Source organism: Siphateles boraxobius, unplaced genomic scaffold (assembly GCF_051911475.1).
Source record: "Siphateles boraxobius isolate OS27281-9 unplaced genomic scaffold, OSU_SipBor_1 61, whole genome shotgun sequence".
Taxonomy (NCBI): Eukaryota; Metazoa; Chordata; class Actinopteri; order Cypriniformes; family Leuciscidae; genus Siphateles; species Siphateles boraxobius.
This window is the reverse complement of record NW_027509188.1, coordinates 12052498-12066979: the sequence shown is the minus strand read 5'-3', so window position 1 is coordinate 12066979 and position 14482 is coordinate 12052498. Positions and strand designations below refer to the sequence as shown.

General features: G+C 46.7%; 1 protein-coding gene across 1 annotated transcript in view; it reads right to left on the bottom strand.

Moving 5' to 3' along the window:
- The window catches only part of LOC143718320 (tripartite motif-containing protein 16-like), a 43458-nt gene that overhangs the window by 18553 nt on the left and 10423 nt on the right, over positions 1-14482 (bottom strand). Inside the window, exons 4-5 of the mRNA XM_077209377.1 lie at positions 9239-9392; positions 9045-9092 (exon numbers count right to left, since the gene is read on the bottom strand). Of these exons, the coding sequence (XP_077065492.1) occupies positions 9045-9092; positions 9239-9392 (202 nt within the window). The remainder of the gene's footprint in view (positions 1-9044; positions 9093-9238; positions 9393-14482) is intronic.

The following is a 14482-nucleotide window of genomic DNA, read 5'->3' as shown; positions in this document are numbered from 1 at the left end:
TGCATTGCCATTTTACATATTACATTTCAAATTGAATATTGCTACACATTCCATACTGATGGGCTTCAGGATAGGTATATTAAACTTGCTGCTCATGTATTGATATCTCCACTTGCGGACCTATTTAATCTGTCTTTGACTACTTTCACTGTATCCGCTACATGGAAATGTGCAAAAGTTACCCCTCTCTTTAAAACTGGTGATGTTTCTAATATGAATAATTATCGCCCTATTTCTATTATCTGCACCACTGCCAAAATATTGAGAAAATTATTTTTAATCAATTATCAAAAATCATTATTCAGAATAACATCTTATCGTCATATCAATCTGGATTTAGGCCTAATTTTTCACCACCACAGCTTTATTGAAGTTCACCAATGACGTTTTCTCCGCCTTCGATAAGGACAGATAACTGGTGCTATTTTTATTGACCTTTCTAAAGCTTTTGATATGGTGGATCATTACATTCTTCTTGACAAGCTTCATGCAAAAGGTTTTAATCAAAGTACTCTGTTAGGGTTTAATTCTTATCTTCATAACAGAAGGCAGTGTGTTGCTTTTCAAGGTTCACTGTCTGATTATTTATTGGTTGATAAGGGGGTTCCTGAAGGTTCCACTCTATGACGCCTTTTGTTCTTGATTTTCATTAATGATTTATCGAACATTTGCTTCATCTGTAAGGATCATCTTTATGCTGATGATACGGTAATTTACACTGCTGACTCTGATATTCACTGTATACAGAACAGGTTACAAGCTGACTTTATAATGACACAAATATGCCTTCATAATAACAACTTATTGTTGAACATGGAAATGTCCTGTTGTATGTTGTTTGTGATGAGGCACAGATGACTTTGTGCTCTTAACTTGCTACTTTATTTTGAAGATGGGTCCTCCATGGGGAAATTGGAAAAATTGAAATACCTTGGACTGTGGATTGATTCTGAGCTTACCTTTATACCTCACATTGATTATGTCACAAAAATAATATATGGCTGTCTCAGTTCACTCTATATATCTGTTAATTGTTTCACCATTGAAGTCAGGAAAAGGTTAATTTCTCAGTTGATTTTGCCCATTATTGACTACGCTGAGATCATCTACATGAACACTAGTGACACTGTTCTTAAGCCACTTAATGTTGTCTTTACCTCTCTGTGTAGATTTGTTCTGAGGTGTCCTTTTAAAACTCATGATTGTGTAATGTATGCATCAATAAATTGGCTTCAGCTTAATTCAAGACGAGACTTCCATTGGTTCCTATTTATTTTCAAATGTGCCTACTTCGATTGTCCTCCATATCTGAAAGAACTCTTGGTTCCCTTTCGAGGGAACTCGCACTGCGTCGTTGAAAACAACTCTTCGGGGACGCTCCCTTAGCGTGCGTCTCTGAAGTATGAATGAAACTATTCCAATCCTGATTGGTGTTGCGTCATGACGTAACATGTGACGGCATAACCGGATGCATAAAAGCGACTTGTCTGATTCCTCATTTATATTTATATATATATATATATATATATATATTATGGCCAGCCAAAAGTTCAGAATGTGTGTGAACCCCTGTCCTCGTTTCATTACGGATGGGGACACGCATGTTTTGTGTGTGAAGTGTTTGGGAGCGCAGCACGCCCAGGCAGCTCTCGAGGGAGCTGCCTGCGTACACTGTGAAGCACTACCCATGAGGGTGCTGTGCTCCCGGCTGGCGTGCTTTGATGAGCTCGGTCAGGCTCGCGTTCCCCGCGGTTCTGGTCCCGCATCTGTTGAGGCGGCGCGGCGACTCAGATCGTGGTGTTCGAATCGTGGGGTTCGATGTGGCTTCTTCTGCCCACGACCAGGTCCCGGTGCTTGAGATCTCTGCTTCCGAGGAGGTAGAGGTGATCAGCATCTAGGGGGATGACCGTGAGTCAAGCGCGCCTGTTCACGGCCAAGCATATGAGGAGCAGGCGGAGGTTGTGACTCGTGCCGTGGCCTGACTTAACATCAGCTGGCCACAAGATGAGAAGGGAATGAAAGTCAAAAGCAAGTTAGACGAGCGTTTCCTGCGGCACAGATCACAGCCTTAGCGCCGGGGTTTGCCATTTTTTCCCGATCTCCACAAAGAGATCTCGAGATCGTGGGATAAACCGCATTCGTCCCGTGTCTCCAGTCCATCTGTCGTTGATTATAGCAATGTTTTGGGGGCACGGGATATGGGTTATGGGAAGATGCCTAGAGTAGAAGAGGCGTTAGCCGGATACCTCTCTCCTGAGGCGGCATCTTCCCTTAAAACCCCAGCGCTGCCTAGTAAGCCCTGCAGAGATACATCTGCTTTAATAGGCAGGGCTTACATGGCGGCAGGTCGGGCTGGTTCATGTCTGCACTCTATGGCTATTTTGCAGGCATACCAGGCCGACCTCCTGAAAGATTTGGACGAGGGGGAGGGGCCAACTCCAGAGGATATTGCGGAGTTGCGCAAGGCCACAGATTTGTCTCTCTGGGCCACTAAAGAGACGGCCCGCGTCTTTGGCCGCTCTATGGCAGCTATGGTGGCCACGAAGATGCATCTGTGGCTGAATTTATCCAGGTTAAAGGAAAAAGAAAAATCTGTTTTGCTGGATGCGCCGCTTTCGCCTTCTGGCCTGTTCGGCGACGCCGTTACATCGGTCGTCGACAGGTTTCAGGAGGCGAAGAAGCAATCTGCGGCGTTCCAGCAGTGCCTCCCCCGTAAATCAAAGTCCAAATCAAGTAGGGTGGGGCAAGAACATCAGCCCCAGCCATCAGCCAGCTCCTCACACCGCGCTGAGCAAAGGAAGAGCGTTTCCTCTAGAGCCCCTCCTCCGGGAGTTTGGCAACGGAGGAAACGCTCCCAGCAGAAGCCCGCCAGTCAGAAGGGCGATCTGAGGGATGTCCTTCAGGCTAGGAGGGCTTCAGGAAAGAGGTCCTACCCAGGGTGGTGGGACCTCTGAGGCCTGTCCCCTCCGCTGCAGAGCAACCGAGGTTGTTCTCGCAGCGGAGCCCTCAAGGAAACGATGTGAGTTGCCCGCCGTCGGTGACGCTTCGGGCCGCATCATCTTCCAGCGAACGCACTCTGCGTCGTCTTTCTCAAAAAATAAAAAACGAGTATCAGTTATGGTCACGAAAACCGTATCGACTACAGCCTGCCGGTCTTCCACTTCAGGGGGTCGAGAAGGGTGCTCAAAAAGCACCAGAGGCCAGTCTCGAGAGGCTGGTTCCCTTAGTAGATTTTGTAGAGGCATGGTATCATCTTCCCAACATATCTGCATGGGTCCTGCATATAATAAAGTCAGGGTACAGACTGCAGTTCGGGCACCGCCCCCCAAAATTTTCTGGGGTGGTGCAGACTACAGTGGTTCCAGGGCAGGCTCAGGTGATGGAACAAGGAGTGCAATCTCTGCTGCTAAAGGAGGCCATAGAACGTGTTCCTCATTCAGACAGGGAGTCCGGATTTTACAGCCGGTACTTTATAGTTCCAAAGAAGGATGGGGGGTTGAGGCCAATTCTAGATCTCAGGGTTTTGAACCGGTCTCTGAGGAAGTTCAGGTTCAAAATGCTCACTATTCCTGTCATCGTGAGTCAAATCAGATCCAAGGACTGGTTTGTCACGATAGATCTAAAAGACGCCTATTTTCACGTATCCATCCTTCCATGTCACAGGAGGTTCCTGAGGTTCGCTTTCGGGGGCGAAGCTTACCAATATCGGGTTCTTCCGTTCGGCCTAGCACTCTCTCCCCGCACATTCACCAAATGTATGGATGCAGCACTTGCTCCACTAAGACTTCAGGGCATCGCATACTGAATTATATCGACGACTGGCTCATTCTGGCCCAGTCTCGAGAAATGGAAGTTCGGCATCGAGATGTCGTCCTTGGCCACATTCAAAAATTGGGGTTGAGACTCAACACAAAAAAAGAGTGTGTTAGAACCGTCCCAGTGCACAACGTTTCTAAGCGTTGTGTGGAACTCGACTACGATGCAGGCACGCATGTCTCCGGCGCATATCGAGTCCATTCTGGCGATGGTGTCCAAGTTAAAGCTAGGCCAGGCCACCACGGTAAAGCAATTTCAAAGACTGCTGGGCCTCATGGCTGCGGCATCCAACATTATACCTTTGGGCCTTCTACACATGAGGCCCCTTCAGTGGTGGCTGAAAGCCAAGGGGTTTTCCCCCAAGGGGAATCCATTTGGTATGATCAGAGTAACGCGCAGATGCCTTTGTTCTCTAATAATATGGAAGAAACCTTGGTTCCTGTCCCAAGGGCCAGTGTTAGGAGCGTCATGTCGCCGGAAAAACGTTTCGACAGACGCCTCCCTCACTGGCTGGGGCGCGGTCATGGACGGCCGCTTTGCCAGGGGTCTGTGGCAGGACCATCATAATTTTTGGCACATAAATTGTCTAGAGATGTTGGCTGTTTTCAGGGCTCTGAGGAGCTTCCTTCCAGACATCAAGGGTTACCATGTCCTAGTACTATCGGACAATACATCAGTGGTAGCTTATCTAAACCGACAAGGGGGACTCAGATCGCGCCCTCTGTGCAGACTAGCGCATCAGGTTATTCTCTAGTCCCAAGGGAAAATACTGTCTATCAGAGCAATGTATATTCCGGGGGTTCAGAATCAGGGAGCAGACATCCTGTCAAGGCAGGGGCTGAGGCCCGGGGAATGGAGACTTCATCCAGATGTGTTGAAGTTGATAATGGAGAGGTTTGGACCCATGGAAGTGGATCTATTCGGGTCTCGAGAGACGTCCCACTGCCCACTTTGGTTCTCCCTCTCACATCCAGCCCCACTGGGGTTGGATGCCATGGTACAGGCCTGGCTGAGGCTTCGCCTGTACGCATTTACCCCGATTGTTCTGCTTCCGGGACTCCTGGAGAGGGTCCGTCAGGAGGGCATCAGTCTACTTCTGGTTGCCCCAATGTGGCTGACCCCAGTATGGTTTTCAGACATAATTTCACTCCTGATAGCTCGGCCATGGCGGATTCCTCTGAGGAGGGATCTATTGTCTCAGGCGGAGGGCACAATCTTCCACCCTCACCCAGAGCTGTGGAAACTGTGGGCCTGGCCTCTGAGGGGGTTCAGTACCTAAATGCTGGTCTATCATAGCCTGGTTCTACCAGACTCTCGTACATTTCATTTGTACAGAGAGTCTGGCACCGCTCCATTGACAAGCGTTAACTTCCTTGTAGGCGGGTATTCTATTGAAGTCTAAAACTATTGGATCTGCCCAGAGTCACTCTATCTGCCATAACCAATCGATAACGTTTGGTCGTGACATATGTCTTTTCCCGAACACCGTGGGAGGATGGCCATAAACACAAAACTAAGCAAAGATTGTTCTTGCTCCGGCTTTAACTTCTTGATATTCGGCAGCGTTGCCACAACGGACCGAATGGCTTCGCTCGCATCTTTCTTATTTTGAACTACAACTCAAAATAACGCACCAGTCGACATCAACGTCATCGTTCTCAGCCACTCCCTCTGTTCGCTGATTGGCCTGGTAAAAAATTGATTGGAGAAAACCAAAGTCTACAGCGCAATCCCAGACGTAGTACTGAAGGAAAATGAAATTGAGCGGAAGTGCGTAGGAGGGCGGAGACAGGCTAGGTCTATCAGCCGGGGTGGTTGAAACCATACTTAGCTCTAGGGCTCCGTCTACTAGGAGATTATATGGCCTCAAGTGGAATGTATTTATCACTTGGTGTAGAGAACATAATTTGGACCCAGTTAACTGCCCGGTGACTTCAGTTCTGGAGTTTCTTCAAGATCGTTTCTCTGCGGGTCTTTCCCCTTCCACGCTTAAGGTGTACGTGGCTGCCCTTGCGGCTTTCCACGCGCCATTAAGTGATGGGCCTCTGGGGAGGCACCAGCTGGTCATTCGTTTTCTCCGTGGTACTTGGAGGATGAGACCGACAACCAGGTCCAGGGTTACTGCCTGGGACCTGGCAGTGGTTCTGGAAGGGTTATCCCTGGCCCCCTTCAAACCTCTTCAGTCGGCTTCGCCTAAAGATCTTACTTACAAATTGGTCTTTCTCTTAGCCATCACCTCTCTTAAGAGGGTGGGAGATCTCCAAGCCCTGGCAGTGACACCAGCTTGCTTGGAGTTTGCCCCTGGCAAGGTTAAGGCCTTTTTGCACCCGAGACCGGGCTATGTGCCTAAAGTGCCTGCTAATACGGCTAGGTCTACGACCCTTCAGGCATTCCATCCTCCACCTCATGTGTCGGCAGAAGAAGAGAAGCTTCATTTGCTCTGCCCCGTCAGAGCTTTGAGTATTTATCTCGAGAGGTCCTCTTCTTGGAGGAGGTCGGACCAACTGTTAGTGTGTTTTGGTTCACCTAGGAGAGGGCTCCCGGCATCCAAGCAAACTATTAGTAATTGGATTGTGCAGGCTATTGCCTTGGCTTACGAGGTGCGCAATTTGCCTTCACCTCTGGCCATAAGGGCTCATTCGACTAGAGGCATGGCGTCCTCTAGGGCCCTCCTCTCGGGAGTTCCCCTCCAGGAGATCTGTGAGGCAGCCGGTTGGGCTCACTTTCTTTAGGTTCTATAATCTACACCTCCCTAGTACGCCTGGCGCAGATGTGCTCTCGTCCTAGCTGAGTGCCTGAATTAGTTTCACTCCCGGCAGGCCTATTTCGGTGCATGGCCTAGTGGGCATTCGTTCCCCAAAGAGTCGTTTTCTACGACGCAGTGCGAGTTCCCTCGAAAGGGAACGTCTCGGGTTATGACTATAACCCTTGTTCCCTGAGAAGGGAACGAGACACTGCGTCGTCCTGCCACGCCCCTCAGGGCCTGAGAGCGTCTTGCTTCATCGCTAGGCTAGTGTGTTTGTGTGCCGGCATCGCTTTTATGCATCCGGTTATGCCGTCACATGTTAGGTCATGAAGCAACACCAATCAGGATTGGAATAGTTTCATTCATACTTCAGAGACGCACGCTAAGGGAGCGTCCCCGAAGAGTCGTTTTCAACGACGCAGTGTCTCGTTCCCTTCTCAGGGAACAAGGGTTATAGTCATAACCCGAGACTTCCTTGTAGTTCTATGTATCCACTTAGAGATATGCAATATCTCATCTTTACTGTACCAGGAATCTTTTCAGCTGCTGGAGGTAAAGCTTTTCATTATAAAGCTACTTGCTATTGGAATAATCTCCCTTTTTCCTTGAGATCCATCTCATCTTTTCGGAGATTCAGGTTATCTATATTTCAATATCTTAACAATGTGTGTATGTTACTGATGTTGGACTAAACAGTATTGCTTGTAATTGTATTTTGCTTTATGTAATTGTCTAATTGATTTACCTCCTATGGATTCAACCTCTGTCTTTCTTATGCGATACCTTTACGCATTGAATCTCTTATTTATTATGTATTATTCCAATTGTGTAATGAGGAAAATGAGATGTACTTATTGGGCTAGCTATAACATGTCTGAGCTATGATGTGTCTTCGGTCTGGGGTGAGGGTGTTGGCTAAGCTGCCTAGTAACTCAATTGTTTTGAGCATTTGTTTTCTGTTTGTTTGTTTTTGTTTTTCCTGTTGTATTATGTATATGTGTATTTGGACCCTCTTGAAAACGAGATGCTGCATCTCAAGTGGCTATCCATCAATAAATTGAAATTGAAAATGAAATGTCATAGGCTGCCGCTGGCCAATTCGATTGCCGTGATTTGACAGTTGCTTCAGATACCGGTCATGCTGAGTCATTCCCCATTAGCGTCTCATGTCGCAGTCACAGTCATAACCCGAGATGTTTATTGCAACTACATTTAATCTCTTTCTCATCAAACATCCACACTAATAAATGGCTCGACACAAACCGTACCGGGACAGAGCCTAGACAGATTTTTTTTCTGTACACATACAGAAATATGTGTGCTGTGAAATACTAATTTATCGTATTAAATATTAATTTACGTGACATCTGCTCTCACAACTACCCCTAGCCTACATATATGGCACACTTATTAGCCTACTTATTTAGCTAACCAACTCTCAAAATCTGTGTGCCAAAGCTGCATGACGCACTGGACAGCGCCGAGAGAATGCACAAGCTACATTGTAGTGAAGCGCAGAGCAGAATCTATTCAAGGGTAAACTATCCAGGAAGTGAAATAACACTTTGAAGAATAAAGCATAAGGCGCTACTCCGGCACTGTTTGTGTCAAGCCATTTATTAGTGTGGCTGGATGCGAGAGACATTAAATCTAGTTGCAATAAACTCTGTAATAATCCGCACAACTGTGTCAGATGACTATTATTCTGTTGTACGGAGCTGAATAAGAACTGATGTAAGCACAGCTTGAGCTTTGGTTGACCAATCAGCGGAAAAGGGACATTTTATTCCCGACCATGTAGAGATCGAATATTCAAGCTGTTTATCCATTTTTGTTTTATTGTGTTTCCATTTGGCGGATTAGAACAAAGTGTGATGAAAAAAAAATCTAAAAAAGCTAGATTTGTTTATTTATGTTCATGAGAAGGGTTGAATATGTGAGATGAACGGTTTCTTAATTTTTCCATTTCCATTTCGAAGACAAAAACGAGAAAACCATCAGAATGTACACGGACTTAGAAGGCATTTACTGTACATTCAGTTAACCATTAATTATTGGCTTATTTCTGCTTATTTATCTTTCAAATGTTTTATAAGTTGTAAATAATGCTAATATGCCCTTAGTATATGTTCAGTTCATTATAAATTACCGGTTTGTTAAAGCTTAACTATTGCTTAAATAATGGCAAATATGCCTTTAATTTATGTAAAGTTAACCATTAACTTGGTGTGTTAATGCTTCACTACTGCATAATTATGGACCCTTAAAATAAAGTGTTACTCAGTGTTATATTTTTCAGTGTAGCTAAACTCTTCATGTTCAATATATCAGCAGTGTCTCAGTACAGTTTACCAGATATCCTGTGCAATCATAATTTACATGATCAACACTAAAACTTTTCTGTCATGTTTTCTTTCACCTTCTGCAGAAAGAACATGAACACACTCAGTGAGTTTTTCTGGTTGTTTTCTTAGTGACTTACATTGTAGGAAGTCGTTCCTGATCTTGGGAACAATGTTGGTGAAAGTGACTGTGGAAACAGACATAAAGAGTGTGATTATCATGTAGAGAGAAAATGATCCCTGCATCCGTTCCTAAGACATTTCTAATATGATCTTCTACATGATATGAGATGATAAAGGATAATTTCTCAGAGCAGAATCTCCAGGACTTTACCTCTGTTAGAGATCTGCTTCTCTTTGCAGAAATCCTCCAGTTTGTCTCTCAACTGACGGACAGATTCTCTCACGCCATCAAAAGAGGAGAGAGAACTGAAGGGATTGTCATTTACGTCTGTAGATTCAGGAGGAGCTGAGAGAGACTGGAAACTCTACAGAAAACACAAATCAAAGCTCATCACCTCCACACTTCATCAATAACCTGCACTACTATCAGATTTGTGCGGCTCTTGTTAATATTTAGTAACTCTCCTCAATCCAGCCCATCTTATATTCATTGTATGACATTAGAGCTACAAATTCTAGTGTTTGCCATTTACACTATATATGAACTTTCTAGGAAATAAATGATAGATGATAAAGCATCTGCCAATAACATAAATGTAACAGATCAAGCGCATTAGTGGTGTCACATTCAATTCAATTCAATTTCACGTTTATTGTCATTGTCGTCCAGAGAACAACAACGAAATTGTGATCGGAGCATACAACAACCGTACATGGTGTATTAAAGTGCACTAACAAATAAATAATAAATACTAAATCCCCTTTGTGTAAACATGGCACATCAACAGTATATAGTTGTTAAGTCACAGAACCAGTAACATTCACTCTTGATAGCAGCAAGAGGCTTTACAAAACAATTTAAAAGACATCCAGAACAGAGAGTATGGTCAGAGTTGGATACAGATGTAGTTAATGCAACAATGCAAAGTCCAGTTCACAGTTATTACACAATGAGGTATGGTTTACTGTCCATGGGAGGGAGGGGGTGAGGAGAGGGGGAAAGGGCATCATTAAGCAGCCTCACTGCGTAAGGGTACAGGCTGTTAGCCAGTCTAGCTTTACTGGCACCAATAGACCTGTACCTTCTCCCTGAGGGCAAAAGGTGGAACAGATGATGGGCCGGGTGATGCCGGTCCCGCAGGATGCTATGCACTCACTTCAGGCAGCGGGTATCATAGATGGTACCAATCTCTGGGAGAGTGGTTGAGTGTGCACGTAAACCAGCTGGGGGCGTATGACCCTTACTGGAATACGCCAATGAAATCACCTCCACTATCCAGTGCGACAAACGCTGTTTTGTAATCGGCTTCCCCGTACGTGGTTTGCCCAAGATATAAACAGCTGATCGCTTTCCCGGAGCCCTCTGGTTCTTTCCATGTAAATGGGTAAAGCACGCACTGGGCACAACTCATTTAGCTTTTGCTGTTTTGACGAAGCAAAAGGTGGTGGATAGAAAGCTCTTAACTCAAAAGGAGTGATAGAATTAACTATTTTGGGCATAAATGCAGGATTAGGCTTCAGAACTACCCCTGCGTCCCCGGGCATGAACTGTGTACATGCTGAATGCACCGAAAGTGCGTTGAATCTCACTTACACGCTTCGCCGAAGACAAAGCTAACAGCACCGGCGTCTTAAACCACAATATTTTTAAATCAATCTTCTCCAGTGGCTCAAATGGAGACATAGAGAGAGCATCAAGAACCAGTGCCAAATCCCATGAAGGGGAAAGCGGCTTTGAAACTGGCAAAGCGCGACGCGCGCCCTTCATGAACCTACATACTAAAGGATGTGCCCAGTGGTTTTATTATCAAAACCTATGTGACAAGCAGAAATAGCGGCCAAATACACTTTTATGGTTGAAAATGCTTTCCCTTGGTCTATCAAACCCTGTAGAAATGATAGAATGACTGCCACTGAGCACTGAAATGGAATCTCGTGCTTAGCCACGCACCAGCGCTCAAACATGCCCATTTGCATTCATAGAGAGACCTAGTCGACGAAGCTCTAGCATTCTGTATGATTCTAATAACACTGTCAGATAGACCGGTTGTATTCAAATTGAACCACTCACTGGCCAGGCCCATAGTACCAAGCATTCTGGGTGGGGATGAAAGATCTCCCCCCCTGCTTGTGACAGTAGGTCTCTGCGTAACGGGAGAGACCACGGGTCTTTGTACAGCATATGTATGATCTCCGCCTTCCAGTATTTCCCTGGCCACCTCGGAGCTATTAGTATCAGTTTTAGTCCCTCCTCCCTCACTCTGTAGAGTGTTGGAGATATTAACGCTACCGGTGGGAACGCATAAAGGAGAGTGCGGGGCCAATCGTGCGCATTCTGATCTTTCAGGGAGAAAAACAGAGGACACTGTGCATTGTTGTGGGACGCGTACAGATCCACTGTCGCCCTGCCGTATATTTCCCAGATCTGTTCGACCACCTGCCTGTTCAATTTCCACTCTCCGTACAGTGGATTTCCCCGGGACAGCAGATCCGCACCCTGGTTCATGACACGGTGTACATGCGTCACTCTCAGGGATGAAAGATCAGACCACAAAATTAGTTTGCGTGCCAGCATGGCAAGGGAAGTGATCTGAGGCCTTCCTGTCGATTTATATAAGCCACAACTGTAGTGGTGTCTGTTCTCAAGAGAACATGATGCCCTTTCAGAAAAGGGAGAAAATGCTTCAACATCAGAAACACGGCCAGTATTTCCAGATAGTTTATGTGAAGATTGGTCAGATGATGACCCCATCTTCCATTCACTATCCTGCCCTCTTAAATGCCCCCCCAACCGGACAATGACGCGTCCGTCGTTATGACTTTTCTGGCTTGAACCACGCCCATGGGTACCCCTTGAACCAGAAAGGTTGGGTGTTTCCACTGGCGCAGTGCAAAGACTGCCTCTGATTCACTCTCACTCTCCTTCGGAAGTTCCTTAATGGGTCCAACCTCAGAGACGCTACCCAGTGCTGAAATTCTCTCATAAACAGTCTGCCTAAGGAAATAACTATTAGGGCTGAGGCCATCAGTCCCAGGTTTTTTTCATTTCAGTCCTGAAATTCGGCCAGACATCGGGTTAATTTTTCCACCCTGCCCTCTGACAGTCGTGCTCTGAAGGTCACTGAGTCAGCCCCAGATATGTTATAGACTGTGCGGGAATCAAAAAACTCTTTTCGGTGTTAAGTTTTAAACCCAGTTTCTGTATGTGTTCCAGTCGTCTATGTATGTAGCGAGACAAATGCCTTTTTCCCTGAGCGGGGTCAGAGCCGCCTCTGTACACTTTATAAATACTCTCGGGCTGAGAGACATGCCAAATGGCAGGAACAGGTATTCGTATGTCACTCCGAGGAAAGCAAACCTTTCCTGATAATTTCCTGTGGGGTGGGTATTTCTTTATTTGAAAATATGCGTCCTTCAGGTCAATCGATGTAAACCAATCAACTGGGCGCACCAGTTTTAGGAGTGTAGAATAAGTGAGCATTCTGAACTTGTACTTCCTTAAGTATTTGTTCAGTGCACGTAGATCTAATATGGGACAAAGGGCACAAGTTCCTTTCTTTGGAACGAGAAAGTATCTCGAGTAAAACCCACTGTGGCTTTGTTCGGGTGGGACCACTCTTATCGCCCTTTTTTCCAACAGGGAGTAAATTTTGTCCTGAAGAATGTGCTTTAACTCTCCCCGCACCTGTGAATGAATTATCCCTTTGAAATGTGGGGGGGATGTGGTGAACTGCAGTCTGTACCCGAATTGTATTGTCTTTAATACCCAGCGGGACTGTGTGCACTCTCGCCAATTGTTTATTTGCAGTGCTCTGGTGCCATCTTGTGGCTGAGTCATAAACGAGTTTGTGGTCTGTACTGCGCATGCGTGGGCACTCTGCGCTTGGACAGAGTCTGAGTGGCTCATCACCTCTAAGGGAACGATAGTTCCCCGAGGTGATGTTATGTGTTCTGTGAATATGTTTTGCAACATTTTTTGGGGCATTGTGTTTTGCAACATTTTCTGGGGGTACAGTGAAAACTTTATTGAATTTTGAACATGAAAAGTGGTTGTGACTAGTGGGTTGGTGTGCACCACTGCACCGTGTCTTTTCCTTTTCACCGCTCTGCTTCCCCTGGCCCAACCGGCTCTGTTTTCCCCACATAACATCTGTGAACAGTGGCACTCGTGACTTGACGAACGCTGAACGACTGAGGGTCGCGAGCTAGCAAAGTGGGGGGCTGTTGACTCCCTTCCCTGGGGAAGACCCTGTCAAAGAGTCTTCTTCCTACTCGCTCCCTGAAGATGGGGATGAGGATGAGGTTGAGGAGCTGGCTGGGCCGTCTGAGCTGCTGCTGGCGGATAGATCTTCCTCGGCCAGGGAGTTTTCTGTTCTTGTCCTCCGCTCAGACCCGCTGCATTCACGTTAGGTCTCTGCCGTTTCGGATTTGCATCCGCCGTACACTTAGGTTGCAAGTGCGCGGCAACTAATGGCTCCATGGGGGGCATTCGGAGAAGGCTTTCCTTTTCCATCCCCTCCACATCAACAACGGAGCCATCCTGCATGGGCTCTTATTGTGAATGGCTTGTCTTTCCATGTAACCGCGACCTCCTCCAGTAGCTCTGGGAAAACAGGAAGGAGTTGTCGTGCTGCCCGTTTTGCACTCGGCAGCCTCTTTCCCTCATAGCGAGACTTTGCAGTCTCTGCTACCACGGTCGGCCACGGAATATTTAGTTTCCCTGTAGCGCGTTTGCACACATCTTGCAGATCAACACTGAGAAGCGGGGAGGATGGTGTCCCGCCCGCCTTTTCCGTGGGTCCTGCCGCAGCGAGGAGTTGTGCTGGGTGCGCAGGCCGGGGGAGGAATGGAGAGTCCTCGTCAGAGAGAAGAAAATCCGATTGCCCCTCTTCCTCGAAATCAAGCGCATCCTCTTCCTCATCCGTGCTGAGCAGACTGGGAAGAGGCATGCACACGTCGAGCTGCTCTCTCCAGGATAGAGCTGCCGTGGTGGGCAGTTCTACAGGAATGGATACCTGCGGAGTGGTAGCTGGCGCAGGGCTAGGTGTCATAGGGGGATCCTGGCCCAACAGGCTAGCTTGGCGTGCTAATCTACGACAAAGGCTCTTCATGGTGAAGCATGCGCAGTGTTCACAAGTGCCGGGATTCTCGATCGCTAATTGAGCATGTTTCAGCCCGAGACATGCAGAGCAGACCTGGTGTGTGTCCTTGCATGAAATTGTATTCCTGCAGGAACAGAGTCACGCGGAATCTCCCTCACTAGCCGGGATAGTCTGCATTGCTGCAGGCATCGTAGTGTCGAACAATCCTTGCAATCGGTTGGAATGCTAATTGAAGGAGTCAGGCGAAAAACGGCATGGTGGCCAGTAATTCGTCCGGAAGTTCGTAGAAAGTATGTAGGCTTCTAGGCTTCTGGTGTGAAGCCAGAAGAGGTTTTTGAATGTCGTAACGTTGT